Source organism: Orcinus orca, chromosome 20 (genome assembly GCF_937001465.1).
Source record: "Orcinus orca chromosome 20, mOrcOrc1.1, whole genome shotgun sequence".
NCBI lineage: Eukaryota > Metazoa > Chordata > Mammalia > Artiodactyla > Delphinidae > Orcinus > Orcinus orca.
This window is the reverse complement of record NC_064578.1, coordinates 51,357,097-51,370,866: the sequence shown is the minus strand read 5'-3', so window position 1 is coordinate 51,370,866 and position 13,770 is coordinate 51,357,097. Positions and strand designations below refer to the sequence as shown.

General features: G+C 57.8%; 1 protein-coding gene across 3 annotated transcripts; it reads right to left on the bottom strand.

Moving 5' to 3' along the window:
* Positions 1-2,003: 2,003 nt before the first annotated feature.
* On the bottom strand, positions 2,004-11,081 carry CYTH2 (cytohesin 2). 3 transcript variants are annotated; one of them, XM_004271093.4, is made up of 12 exons: positions 10,848-11,081; positions 9,888-10,035; positions 9,723-9,789; positions 8,572-8,690; positions 7,120-7,200; positions 6,525-6,637; positions 6,266-6,414; positions 5,615-5,726; positions 2,791-2,867; positions 2,610-2,681; positions 2,357-2,511; positions 2,004-2,267 (listed from the first exon to the last, which is right to left on the bottom strand). In XM_004271093.4, the coding sequence occupies exons 1-12, from the start codon at positions 10,864-10,866 to the stop codon at positions 2,180-2,182; spliced, it is 1,200 nt and encodes a 399-aa protein (XP_004271141.1). In that variant the 5' UTR covers positions 10,867-11,081; the 3' UTR covers positions 2,004-2,179. The 3 variants fall into 3 exon arrangements, with proteins under 3 accessions (XP_004271141.1, XP_033286468.1, XP_033286469.1); XM_033430577.2 differs by lacking the exon at positions 10,848-11,081 and adding an exon at positions 10,317-10,479; XM_033430578.2 differs by lacking the exon at positions 10,848-11,081 and adding an exon at positions 10,317-10,477 and having other exon boundaries at positions 2,791-2,869; positions 5,614-5,726; positions 9,917-10,035.
* Between the last annotated feature and the right edge of the window lie 2,689 nt (positions 11,082-13,770).

Below are 13,770 nucleotides of genomic sequence, written 5' to 3'. Positions count from 1 at the left end.
TAAATCCCCTCTTTAGCCATCTCAGTAAATGACATTGCCATTCACCAGCTGCTCAAGCTAGAATCCCAGAGTTGACCCAGCCCTCAGCAAGTCTTGCTGGCTCCTCTTCCAAGAGGACTCTTGCGGGTCCGGGTCTCTCCAAGTCTATGGCCACACCCTCTTACACCAGAATGACAGCACAGCCTCCTAACTTACCTCCCTGCTACTGCCCCTGCTCACCTCCAAATTACTCTCCTGCAACAGCCAAAGGCCCCCTCCTGCAACATCAACCCAAATACATCACTCTCCTGTGTCATGACCTTGGATGGCTTCCCATCAGCTAAGAGGACATTCAAAGTCCTAACATGGCTGTCCAGGCCCCAAATGATTGGGCCCAGGCACTTCCTCCATTTCCCATCACCACAGCCCCACTCCACCAGCACCGTACAGGCACACCAACATGCTGTCAGCTACTCTGACACAATGTGCCTTTCCCTGCCCTGGCACATGCTGTTGCCTTTGCCTGGAATGCTCTTCTGGGGCATCTCCACTGAGCCAGCTACTTACCCACAACAGGCACTCGGTACCTATGGGTTCATTCCATGGAGGAGAGCAACACAGGGGGAGACACTCCATCTCCCCCTGGTGGAGATGGTGGGACCCTCCATCGACCCAGGACCTCATTTCCCATGACTTTCTTGGGTCAAGGACTCCATTTCTGTGGAATTTTTGAGGAGTTGGGAATTCCATTTCCTCATTTGGGAACTTCATTCCCCATCAGCCCCTGGGGTGGAAGCGGTCAGGCAGGGCCTTGTTTCCCAACCTGAGGAAGTTGGGGGCAGGGGATCAGCCGAAGGGAAACCCAACATGAGAGTCTTAAGAAACTACATTTCCCAGGAGACCTCCAGAATGGCTCTCCCGACAGTGGGGCGGCCAGCGCCGCATAGCTTGCTGGGAATTGTAGTCTGGCAGTCTCCCGGGAGGGCTGGGTGCACCACCTTGGAGTTGTTACAGCGATTAGGAGCTTTCACACCCGCTGATGTCTGTGGCCAAGGGCGGGCCGGGTCAACGCCCGAGACCCGGGATCTTCCACACCCCACTGGCAGCACTCAACAATTAGGAGTTAGATGCCTTGGGGACACGGAGGATAACTGCAGTTCAGGCACGCCCTGGGACAACAGGCTTCCCTTCCAGCAGGGGCTTGGTCCTGGGCCTGTCTGGAGTTGTGGTTTCTCGTACTAAATCCTCCTCAGCTGCAGATCTGGACGTAGGAGAGAGACGGGGTCTCCCGACACCCTTCTCGGGATCCACGTGCTTTTGTTCCTTGGGGACACCACGCACACCCCAAGCTGGAAGGCAAAGGGGGACAAGCCTGGACCTGGGGCTCAAGGGTACCCCACCCCCCAAGGTTTCACCCTCAAAGAATGCGGTCCTTACACTTCTGTAAGCTGTCAGATTCCCGGGAAAGGAGATGTTATAAAAATGCCGGTTCTCAGCACTACCCCTGCGTGGTGTAAAATGTCTTCCAAAGGATGATCCTCTAGTGGCTGAGAAACCCGGTTCAATTGGCCCAGAGTCCCACCCTCTTGGCCCCAAAGCCCCGCCCCACCTACACTGGTCGCAACCTATTCCCGACACCACTGACCTCTAGCCCAGCCGATCAGATATTATCTGTTGCCCCTCAAAGACCACAAGCCCATGAGAGCAAAGGTGGGATGAGTGTCTGCCCGGCGCCTGGCTGTCAAGTAATGTCTAGAATGAATGGCAGACCTCGTCCCGGAAGCTCTGCATACCTGCATTCTCAGCACCCTTCAGTTCTAATGCAACGCTCACGCCAACCCAGTTAAACTTCTTCCTTTACTCCACCCCCGCGGGCTATGGGTGAAACCAGAACTGAGCCATCCAGGAGACGCCCGGCTCGTTCAGCTGCACGGACAGCATCCTTTCTTCACGCGTTACCAGGCCAGCTCCACCAAGCACCTCAGCTCCACCAACCCCAAGAGATGAGGGGTCCGCAGGCCGCGAATGGTTAAATAATTCATAAGATTACCAACAGCGTATTAATTACAAATAATGAAAGAGGAGCTAGAGGAGATGAGTTTTCCAAACGGGGAACCGGGATCCGCAGCCCCAGGGCCCGGGGGTCCGGCCACCCGGGCAGGGCAGCTCCGTAATAAATAATAGAGTTGGGGGCAGGGGGTCAGGGCTGCTCCTGCTTCTTCTTGACGGAAATCCGCTTCTTCCTCGCAGCCAACATCTCATAGAACGGGTCCACGCTCACGGCGGCCCTGCAGAAGGGGCGGGATCCCAGGGTGAGGGCCGAGGGGCCTGGGCCCCCGGACACCCCCTCCCCAAGAACTCCGGGGCGCAGGCTCACTGGATGGACTTGATCCACTCGTCCTTCTCCTCCTGTGTGGGGGCCGAGATCCGGTACACCATGTGGTTCCCCTCAACCACCCGGCCATCTGCCTCTGTCTTGCAGGCTTTGATGAGCTGCCCCTTGTTGTTGCGGATGTAGAGCTCGAAGCAGTTCTGGGTAGACACGAGACGATGGGCAGCTGGGAAGAGCCAGCCCTGGGGCCAGGGGAGACCCCCCGACACGGCAGGACGGGATACAGGGAGGGTCTTACTGGTTTCCGGGGGTCGTCCACCTCGCGGATGCTCAGATTCTCCAAGGGGATGATTCCTCGGGGCTCCTTGTCCTGAGACGAGTTTGACTGGATTCAGACTTCCAGTCTCCCCCCCACCCCCCAGCCCCTGCCTCCCGCAGACTCAGGAGTCCGGCCCCCTGCCCCTTGGCGCCGCCCTCACCGTCGTGTACTCAAAATAGTAGAGGCAGTTGTCCGTGAGGATAAACCAGCGCCGCTTCCACGTCTTCACCCGGCCCCCTGGAAGGGAAGGGGGGTAGGGGGCCTGGGCTCAACAGGGGGATGGGGCCTCTGGGAGGGCGGGGACGGGGGCGGGTGGGGGGTGAGAGACAGAGCGAGCACAGGGAAGGTGCGGCTGTCACGGCCTCGGACAGAGCAATGCGTGGGAACACGAGCAGGACAGGGCGTGATGTCGGGGCCCCGGGAACCGGTCCACCCCCAGCCTGCGGCTCTACACTCTCTAAGCCTGTCTGTCGACTCGGGTCAGGGCCCTCAGCCCCCCAGCTATGGGCCCGAGGCCAGGGCAGCCCCCTCCCCTTGTGTCATGTCGGGGAGCAAGGACGGGCCGGCCTTGTACCTACCTCCTGGGGCAGACAGCGAGAAAGCAGGCAGGACCAGGCGAGAAGGGAAGGCGGAAGAATGGGGTGCCCCCGAGAGCCGCAGGGTTGGGGAGGGAAGGGATGCGCAGGGGGTGGCACAGAGATTGACAGAAACAGCAGAGAAACACGCAGAGAAGGAGGGAGGGAGGGAGAGAGAGGGAAGAAAACCAGTTACATCCACATGAGGGAGGAATGGCCTGACCCTCTCCCACCCCGGGAGGCTGAGGATGCTGAACCGCGCTGAGGCGGCCAAGAGCACCTCCTGCGCCAGTGCCCAGCTCCGGCCCACCCCCTAGCGTGTATCCCAGGCCAGGAGGGCCTTCCACTGTCACGGTGAAGATGTCTCTGTAGGGAAGTCATCCCCACGAGGCAGAAGACAAAACCCCCAGTCGGTGGGCCAAGGTGGGCTTGGGGACTCATGTCAGCACCAGTACAAACTGGCCGTGTGACCTTAGGACAACCACTTGCCCTCTGTGGACTCCAGTCTAGAGACCCACTCCAGCCCACACCTTCCTGCTTCCAAGTGACCCGCTTCTGGGCTCCCTATGATCCCGCAAGGATTAAACTGCAGTAATAATGACTTCTATTAACCACCTTTGTGAATATAACCACCACAGATTCCCTTTCCTGTATTTCAGTGTTTAAGAGGTGCCTTCTTCTAATGACCTTGTGACGTGCTCTGGTCAGAGATCTGGGTCCAAGGCCACCTCTGCCCAGTGGCTGCTGGACAGTGACCGAGCCTCAATCTCCTCATCCAAGAAATGGGCAGGATTCCTACTGCTGGGCGCGGTTTGGAAGAGAACCAGTTCCTCAGGAAGCTGCCCCTCCTGCTTTTCCTTCCCACCCACTCACTGCCAGGGGCACCATTTGGCCTTCCTTGAAGAATCTAAATTCCTCCCAGACTCCGCAGACCTCCTTCGGAGCTGATTCAGGAATCCTTCCACCCCAGCAAGTTGTCTGGAAGGAGTGGTTCGCATTTTTTATGCACCAGGGACCTGCTACTGTGGCTGGAGAAGCGATTCCTCCATTTAGGAGCAGAATTCCATGCGGCGGGGGAGGCAGTGTGCATGATGAGATGTGAACGGAGCAAAGTCCTGCCCTGACCCTGTGCCAGGTTGGAAGCTTCCTCTGGGCCCTCCCACTGTCTGGGCTGCCTTCAGTCGACGCCGGACTATAATTCCTCACCAGATTCTCTGTCTCCCTGGGGCAGTCACTCACTGCTCCTCCATTAAAAAGCCACCGCTGGGACTTCCCTGGTGGTGCAGTGGATAAGACTCCGCGCTCCCAATGCAAGGGGCCCGGGTTCCATCCCCGGTCAGGGAACTAGATCCCATATGCATGCCGCAAATAAGGAGCTCGCCTGGCGCAGCCAAATTAAAAAAAAAAAAAGCCACCGCTGACCCTCCCAGGGCACCTACTACAACCAGGCCCAGCTCCGAGCCAATGGCTCTCAACCTGGGCCATGCACTGGAACCACCTGGAGAGCTTTCAACATGACTGATGGCCTATCCTGCCCCCAGCAGTCACAAGTCTGTGGACTGGCCATTGCGGTTTTCGGGTGAATCTCTGGGCAGCCAGGGTTGAGAACCACTCCAGTCCTCAGCCAGCTGTACCTGTCAGACCTCCGCTAACTAACCCTGAATTTGCCGGTGCCACGTGTTCCAAGGGTCGCTGGCCCCTGCCCCATCCACCCCATCGGGGCCAGGGGCTCCCGATTCACCTAAGCCAGCCTGGGTGCGGCCCCGCCCCCCACCAGGAACCAATCCAACCAGCTGAGAAGTCCACCGGGGTACTCTGAGACCCTTTTCCTCATTTCTGCAGGCTCTTTTCTGACTAAGGGAGATGTTCTGGGGAGGTACGACGCCCCTAGAACAGCCACTACGCTACTGGGCTGATAAGGAGGTAACATACCATGGGGATAAATGCAAGAGTGTCATAGTCGGTCTGCCTCGGACCCCCAGGAGTTCCCTCCAAGTGAGGTAACAGGCTCCCAGGCATCCCAACCCCTTGGGCTATTTTCTGTTCACTACAGCTGAGAGCATCCCGAGTGAACACGCTCCCCCCAGATGGGGACTGGGCGATCTGGTTCTCGGCTGTGTCCTCAGTGCCTAAACCAGGGCCTGGCACAAAGAAGGGGTTCCGTAAACATGCATGGGTGAACACAGGGGTTAGGGAGCGCTGAATACAAGCCCGGCCCTGGGCTTGGGCCCGGCACACAGGGCTGAACTCATTTTCGGCCCATTTTTCAGATGTGGAAACTGAGGTTCAGAGAGGTGGAATCGCTGGCCTAAGGTCACATAGCGGGTATGTGAGAAGCTGAGTCCACAGCCTGGGGCCCACTAACCTCCCCCCTGCAGAGGCAGCCAGCAGAGTCAGCAAGGGACGTACCCAGCTTAAGGAGCCAGCCCTCCCGGTCCGGGTTGAAGAAGGTGTGGGTCAGATCATTCCCATCATCCTCAGGAATCTTGAAGGGCTCATTTCGGATGCTGTCGTAGAGGTTCTGAGGGGCGAAGGCATGGTCAGCAATTCCAGGCTCCTGGGACCCTCCCAGGGCTACCTGGCAGTGGGGAGGGGGCTCCAGCAACCAGGGAGCCAATGAGACCATGGGTGGGACGGCAGATGGGATGGTGCAGGGAGGGAGGAGGCCGGGAGAAAAGGGAAGCAGAAGGCAGAAGAGTGGAGGGAGCCCCAGGAAGGAGAAAGAGGAGGAAAGATTAAAAAAATATGTGGAAACACAGACATAGGAAGAGCTGCTAGGTTCTGAGCGAGACCGACAGGCAGGTGGAGAATGGGACACACCAAGACCCTGAAAGAGGCACAGAGCCAGAGAGAGACAGAAAAGAGAAAGAGAGAGACAAGACAGACAGCCAGAGAGAGAGAAAGAGGAAAGAAATGGACATGCTGGCATGACCACGCTGTCCACGGACGAGGCGATGATCCCGGGCGGGGAGCTCAGGCACTAGGAGACCCGCAGGGAGGAGGGTCTGCGGCAGGAAGAGGGACAGGGCTGAGGGCGCTGGGGGAGGGGGGGGGCCTGACCCTGAGCAGCTCCTCAGGCAGGTCCCCGCCCTCATTGATGCCCCGGTTCATGGCCACGAAGCGCTCCAGGCCCGGCTTGTCCCGGACGTTGGGGTTGTGAAGGCTGGTGTTCAGCATGATCACGGCGAAGGACAGCACGTAGCACGTGTCTGCATTGGACAGTCAGGGGGTGATGACTGGGGCATATGGGCCCCCAGGACCCGAGAGGTCAAGCCCCCAGCTCTCTCCTTCCCCAGGACCCAGGAGCCTGCGCCCCCACCTGTGGACTGGAAAACCCCCGGGTTGCACAGGCAGTAGCGCTGGGCAAAGGCTTCCATCATCCGATCAATCTTCTGGGCTTCTCCAGGGAGGCGGAAGCTCCAGAGGAACTGCCTGCGTCAGAGAGGGGCCGGGTGTCGATGCCAGGACTGGCAGGACCCCCTCCCCATTCTCAGTCCCCGTGATAGGAACTGGCCAATGAGAGCTCCACGCTTGTGGCCAATCTGACCACTGAGCATCGGCCATGAGACTTTTGGTGGATTTATATGGAAACACCCTCCTTCTTTCTACTAAGGTTGCTGAACGGGTCTGATGGTTGCTAGGGCCTTCTGCTATCATGTGGGAGGAGGGTCTGTGGCGAGCAATGCCCACACCATGGGGAGCACAATCAAGAGAAAGAGAAAGTTGTCCTTCTGACACCATTTGAGCACCTGGATACAGGTATGCCGGGAGGAAGCCCCACCGTGGACTTTGGTGTCATGTAAAGGCAATCCATTCCCTAATTTTTGTTGTTGTTTTGTTCTGAGTAGGGATCATCACTTGGAAAGAAAGCCCTGACAGGTACCTTCCTGCCCTTCCAGCCTCGTCCCTCTCACCTGAGGGCCTGCACCAGATTGAGGTCGGTGAACTCATGCAGATCCACGAAGGCGTGGAGCACTGCCAGGTTCAGCTCTTCCCTGGGAGGACAGGGACAAAGTCACGTGCAGGAAGGGGCGTGGGGAGGTGGGAGTGGACAGGAGGCGAAGGATTGGGGAGGCTGCGCCCCCTCTTCTGCACAGAGGCTACCCCTGTAGCCGGTGAAAGTTTTGGCCAAGCCCCCATCACAGGCCTGGCACCAGGGCAGGGATACTCAGAAGGCTCTTGGGAGGACTGTCTGCCTCGAGAACCCTGGTGTGGCTGGACCTCTATTCAGTGGGGAGAAATGCAGCAAACACGTGCTCTGCTGGCCATCACCTCTCTCCGATGAGCCCCAGGTTCCACAGATGCCCTGTGGAGATGGTCCCCCATCCCCCATAGGTCCATGGACAATCCCAGTGCACTACAGATGTCCACAAAACGATCCCCACAATGCCAGATATCCGGACCATCTCCATGCAGTCCAGATGTCCACAGACAATCCCCAGAAATCTAGAGGTGACCCCCAGACTCCCCAAACAGTCCCTATGCACCCCAGATGTCCACAGACGGTCTCTGTACTGCAGATATCCAGAAAGTTCCACACACCCTAGATGTCCACACAATCCCTAAGCATCCCAAACGTCCACAGATGGTCCTGTGCACCTCAGACAGTCTCTACACACCCCAGACGCTCACAGATGGTCCTGTGCACCTCAGCCGTTCAGACAGTCTCTAAACACCCCAGACGCTCACAGATGGTCCTGTGCACCTCAGCCGTTCAGTCTCTACACACCCCAGACGCTCACAGATAGGAGGTCCCCATGCACCCTGGATGTCTAGACGGTCCCCGCACATTCCCAACATCCACAGATGATCTCCATGTACCCCAGATGTCCATAAATCCCTAGGTACCCCCCGGATATCCACAGTTGGTCCCCATACACTCCCAACATCCAATCTCAGGCACCCTACCCTTCTAGGTGGTCCCGACACACCCTGGACGTCCACACGTGGCCCTCATGCTCTCAGATGTCCATGGGCCCCCTGTGCTCCCTAGATATCCACTGATGACCCCCCCACTTCCTAGCGGTCCGCATCATTCCCATGCACACCAGTTGTCTACACACCATTCTCACGCTCCCACGCCACCCACAGATGTTCTCCACTGTCCCCAGACCTAAATGGAAGGTCCCCACATTGCCCAGATGTCCACAAAGGTCCCACACCCCCCAGATGCTCACAGATGGTCCCCAGGTTCCCCAGAAGGTCCCAGGCTCCCCCAGACTCCTGTCAGCCCATTTTGTCAAAATCCAGTCATAAGGCTGATCTATCAGGGCCTCTTCTCGGGAGGAGTTGGGTGCATGGGGCCGAGGTGAGAAGCCAAGCAGGAGGTGGTGGGGGGGCGGGGGGGGGAAGGGGGCAGGTCTCACCTCTCCCCCAGGTAGTCCCCGATGGCCGTCTTGTTCAGGCCTTCGCCCTTGTACAGGAAGCGGGCGATCTCCTCGGGTGTGTTCTGCAGAAGTTCATTCTCCACCAGGAACTGGATCCCCTGGGGGGTGGGAGCTGGGTCTCAGGGCTGGGTACTCAGAAAGCCACGCCCCTCCCCCCACATCCTCAGAAACCAGAGCCTCCAAAGCCACCCCCACCCTCAACGGAGTAGGGCCGAGTTTTACTTTCAGGCTTTTCCCAGGTCCTTAAATACCATCCTTCCCACGTCTTAGCCTTTGCATCTACTGTTCCCTCTGCCTTTGCCTGGTTAATTCCAGCCCCCCCGGAAGCAGGGTCTGGCAAGGAACAGCAGCTCATGAATGTTTGCTGAATGACTGAACAAACTACCATTGCTTTGGACAAGAAGAATAAAGTTGGAAACTGTTAGTAGACAGCAGTCCATCAAGGGCTGTGAGGGCCAAGCCTCAGGCTGGACTAAGGCTTTCTCAGGCTCTCCTGATGCCACGAGGACCACCACTGTGTCTATCTCACTCTGGATCATGGTATCCATGTCTAGGGGCTCCCTGAGGGCAAGGCAGGGTCAAACTCTTCTCTGGGTCCTCAGCATTGCCTAGCAGAGGGGCAGGCCCGAGGAAGGCCTCAGGAAATGGGTGTAAAATGAATGACTGAATGAACGAACAAACATCTTTCCTCCACCTGGTGAACACTAACTCATCCTTCAAACCTGACCCGAATATACCCTCCTCAGGGAAGCCCTCCTTGATGCCACCAGGCTTGCTGCCCTGAGTGTCCACAGCCCTGGTACCTCTCTCTCTCTCTGTCATGGCACTCGTCAACCCTCTTCTGTACACGTCTCTGTCCATATTCCCTACCAGACTCAATCGAGCTCCACCTGGGGACTCCAGGTGACAACAGAAGCGGGCCCTAGAATATGAGCAAAAAGGGGAAGAAGACCCCCCCGGGGCGGAAGTTCCAGCCCAGGAACAAATGCAGCCAATATCTGAATCCAGGGATCAGGACCAAGTCCGTGCACCTAAGGTAGACCTTTAACCACTATACTTCTGAACAGAGATGCCAGAATCCCCCGTCTGGATGTCTGCCTGGCTGATCCCAGCCCTGTGGCCCCAAGCACCTTTTTGGGGTCCATATTGAACTTCTTCCTGCCCATTGCCATCTTCCGGTTCCGTTGCAAGGTCTTGCTGCAGGGACAGAGAACGGAGGGTGGAGGGTCAATGCCTGGGCATCCCTGGCCCTGGCCTGGCCTCGTGACCCCCAGGTTCCCTGCTCCAGCCCTCACCTGCCCTCATTGGCCTCCAGACCCTCCACCTCGCTCATGGCTTCGCTGAGCTCCTCACGCAGGCGCTGGATCTCCACCAGCAGCTCCTGCTTCCGCCGCCGGATGTTCTCCAGCTCCATCCGCTCCTCCGGAGTCAGGTCCGGGGGTTCTGGAGGAGGGGATCAGGGGTGGGAGGTCAGTTCTGGGGACTGGGAGCGTGCACTTCTGAAATCTGGGGGAGGACAGGGCTCCTAGGTTCAGGGGCAGGAGGAGAATGAGAGTCCAGCCTCCTGTCTACTGGAAGACGGGGTACAGCCTGGACTCCTCAGTCCAGGGGACGAAGGACTAGGAACCTAGACTCTTTAGTCCTGGGGGAGAAGGGGACTGGGAGCCTGAACTCTTAGGTCTGTGGGGAAAAAAGGGCTGGAAGCTTGAACTTCGGTCCATTACTTGAAAGGAGGCTGAGGCCTTGGTTTTCTGCCTCCATTCTTGGCGAGGTAGCTGTGGATCTGGGTGTCCGGACTCCTGGGTCCATGGAAAGTAACTATGGCAGGCGAAGCTGATGACAGCTTGCAAGAGTTGAGGAAGGGGGCGGGGCATCGAAGGCCCCCGTCCCCGCCTTAGCGGAATCTGTAGCCTCCAAGATCTCTCCTCACCCCAGCGTCCCCAAAAGCCCCCTCCCCTCTCCCAGCAGGCACTGGGCTCGCCCGGCCCCTCCAGAGGGAATGGTTCCTCCCCGGCCTCGCCTCCGCCGCTCCCACCCCCTCCCGCTGCCACCGGAAACAGGCTCGGCCCAAACAATGGCCTGGAACGCCCCACTCTCCTGCCCCGCCGGAAGCCCGTCCCGTGCCCCACAAAAGCGAAGCGACGACGGAGCCGAACAGCTTTGCAGGGCGCGCGCCGGGAAGAACGCTCGCGGCAGAATGCTGGGGCCGAAACGCTCCATCCGCTCCCAGACGGCCCCGCCCCTCCCCGACTTACCATAGACACCGTCCTCCATGGCGGCTAGGAAGGCCCGCGGGGAGTCCGGGGCGGTCCCGCCGGTCGGGCCTGGATCCGCGTTGGCCCGCGGGCTCGGGTGAGCCCGCTCAAACGCCCCGGGAGCCACCGCCGCCTCCTCAGCGCCAGTCCTCAGCGCTGAAAAGACTCTCCCTTCGCCTCCCAACCGCCCCGCCAGTAGGGACCGCCCCTCGTTTTGACACCGCCAAATCCACGGCGGGCCCTCTCGTCTGCTCCGCCTCCGATACCGAAGAATCGTCCTCCAGGGCCAATAGACGCGCAAGGAGTAGACGTAGCAATGTCCTGTCGGAGGTAGACGGTCTGTGGGGCCAATCGAAGTGCGAGCAGGGGCCGGGCCCCGCCTCCGAAACTAAAGAAGGCTCTTGGCTGGCTTGCTCACCAATGAGAAGCCTCGGAAAGGAGTTGCGTGGAGGTGGGACTAAGCAGAAGCAGAGAGAACTACGCCTGCGCAAGGGCTCTGGGCCCTAGGATACCAGGTCAACCGAGCCCCGCCTCTAGCAATACGTTGCTAGGGGCGGTCCTTTGTTGGGCTTGTTGCCAGGGGGCGGGGCCACGACCCTCGGTTATTTCCGTGAGCCACACCTCCTAGCCGGCCCAGCTGGCTTTTGACTGCAGCGGTTGCCACGCAACCGGGAGTAGCTTTGGCTCAGCTTTCTTTTGGCTTCCTTCCTCCGGGTACTGGCTCCTCCGATCTCCAGACCCATTTCTTACCCTCTCCCTTGACCTCCCCATCCACCTCAGCCTCTTCAGAGTCAAGGAGTGGTGAAACAAAAGACTTATTTTTTTCTTCCAAATGCTGCGCTTTTTAGTCTCAGTCGTGGAGAACGGGACAACAGAGGAAGGCCAAATACAGTGAAAGCACAGGCTCCGCCTTCCTGCCTCAGGCTGCCTCTCAGTCTCCTCTCTCTCTCCCCAAAAGTCCTCCCCTTATTTTAGCATCCTTCTCCGCTACAATTCCCCTTTCCTCAGCATCCTCCCACCTCTGATTCCTTCCCTCTTCTCAGAGTCCTTTCTGTCTTCTGTGACTCGCTTCCCCCTCCTCTCATACTCTTGCTCTTAAAATCCTCCCTCCTCTCCAAGTTCTCTCGCATCTGAGGACATTTCCCCTCCCCCACCTTTCATTCCCATTCCTTGCAGGCAAAGCGCGTGCAGGGGTCTGGCTCGGAAGGAGATATTGGGCACCCCCGAAACGGGCAGGTCCCTTATCAGGTCTGAGGTGGTGTCTGGGCCTGGTCCTCACTCGCCTTCCCTGAGCTAGGTAGGTGGGGACACATTCCGGGCCAGGACCTGGTTAAGCTGACAGATTAGCCACGGAGCCTCCTAATCCCCTCAGTGACCTTTATGAGTGGCTCAAGCTCTGCCCTCCCTAGCAGGAACCCAGGTTGCACCAGCCCTGACCCCACTCTCTCTCCTTCCAAACAGAACCCTTTTCCTGTCCCTTCACCCCCAACTTAACACCCTTCTTCATGCCTGGGTTTCCTTTGCCCCCGATACCTACCCCAGCCACCCTGAGCTGGGGTAGCAGCCAGCTAATTAATCCCATCCGGTTATTATGTGGGGATTCTTCAGGATAAAGGGAGGTGGGGAAACCAGAAGGGGGACCTGGGTTGATGCAGCACTGGGGCAGGCTGATGGGTAATGACAGTGCCTGCCCTCAATCCTGGGACACAGGGGTGGGAACGTGTCCTCCCTGGCACTGGCTCCTTCTGCGGCTGGCTTCTAGCCTGCTGGGCACTTAGGTAGATAGCAGCATGGGCAGGGGCCAGATCCAAGGACCTGTATGTACCCCAGAAGCACACTCCCAGACACACCATTCCATCACAGGGCTCCCAATGACCTAATCTGGGGGACAAGTCTCCCCCTAAACACATACATTCCCCTGACATTCAGAGGTACCTCCTCCTTCCCCTGCCCCCAAGCTGGACCAGAGAGGAGGTGATTCTGGCCCTGAGCCACAACCCTCCCTCCCCCTTGCCTGCCCTGTCATTCAGACATCCAGGTTCAGACCTGGCCTCTGAGAGCATCTCCCATCCCTGTTGCCCCCAGAAGACCAGGCATTCCAGCACCAGGGAGAGCTAGGGTATCTCTAGGACCCTCGCCCCCATCCAACGCTCAGTGAAGTGAGGAATCATCCTCGGGGAAAGGCCCTTGGAGAACTTCAAGTTCCAATACCTCGTTTTTACAGATGGGGAAACTGAGATGAGGAGAAGGACGTGATTTGCTCAAAGTCACACAGTTAGTTGAGGCAGAGCTGGGGTCTAGAGCAAAGCTTCCTGGATCCTTGCAAAGCACTCCATTCCACTAACTCAAGCTCAATTTCTAACCCTACTGTAGGAACACAGGAAAAAATAGATAGATATCTTTATTTATATTATATATATATAATACACATATATATAACATCTTTAAGAAATAGACACACATCACTAGGTGGAAGATTCCAGAGCACTGCAGACTCACCAGCCTTGGGCCTCTCCCTTCCCTTGCCCAATAACTAGCCCTGTCACCCACAGGGTCTCACCCGAGCCCTCACCTTCTAGGTCAGCCCAGCAATGCTGCCCGTCAAGTCCCAAGTCCACCTCCTCAAACTGCCAAGTTCTAGGAGCTGATTAGAACTTCCGGGTTTTGATAACGGACAACTCTGGATCCCTGGAGCCTTGATTCCTTTTGGCATTACAGAACCACAAAGCAGTCATCTATCCTCATTGAGAGTTTCCACTCCACTGGGCAAACTGCAACCAGCACACCTCAGACATCAGAATTGCCAATCCTTCCCTGACTCTGTGATCAATCTAGAGCCACAGAATCTTGATTCCTCTGGACATTCTAGAATGGCACTTAAAAAAGACACAAAGCCTGTGGATCATGTAGAGCGTTGATTCTC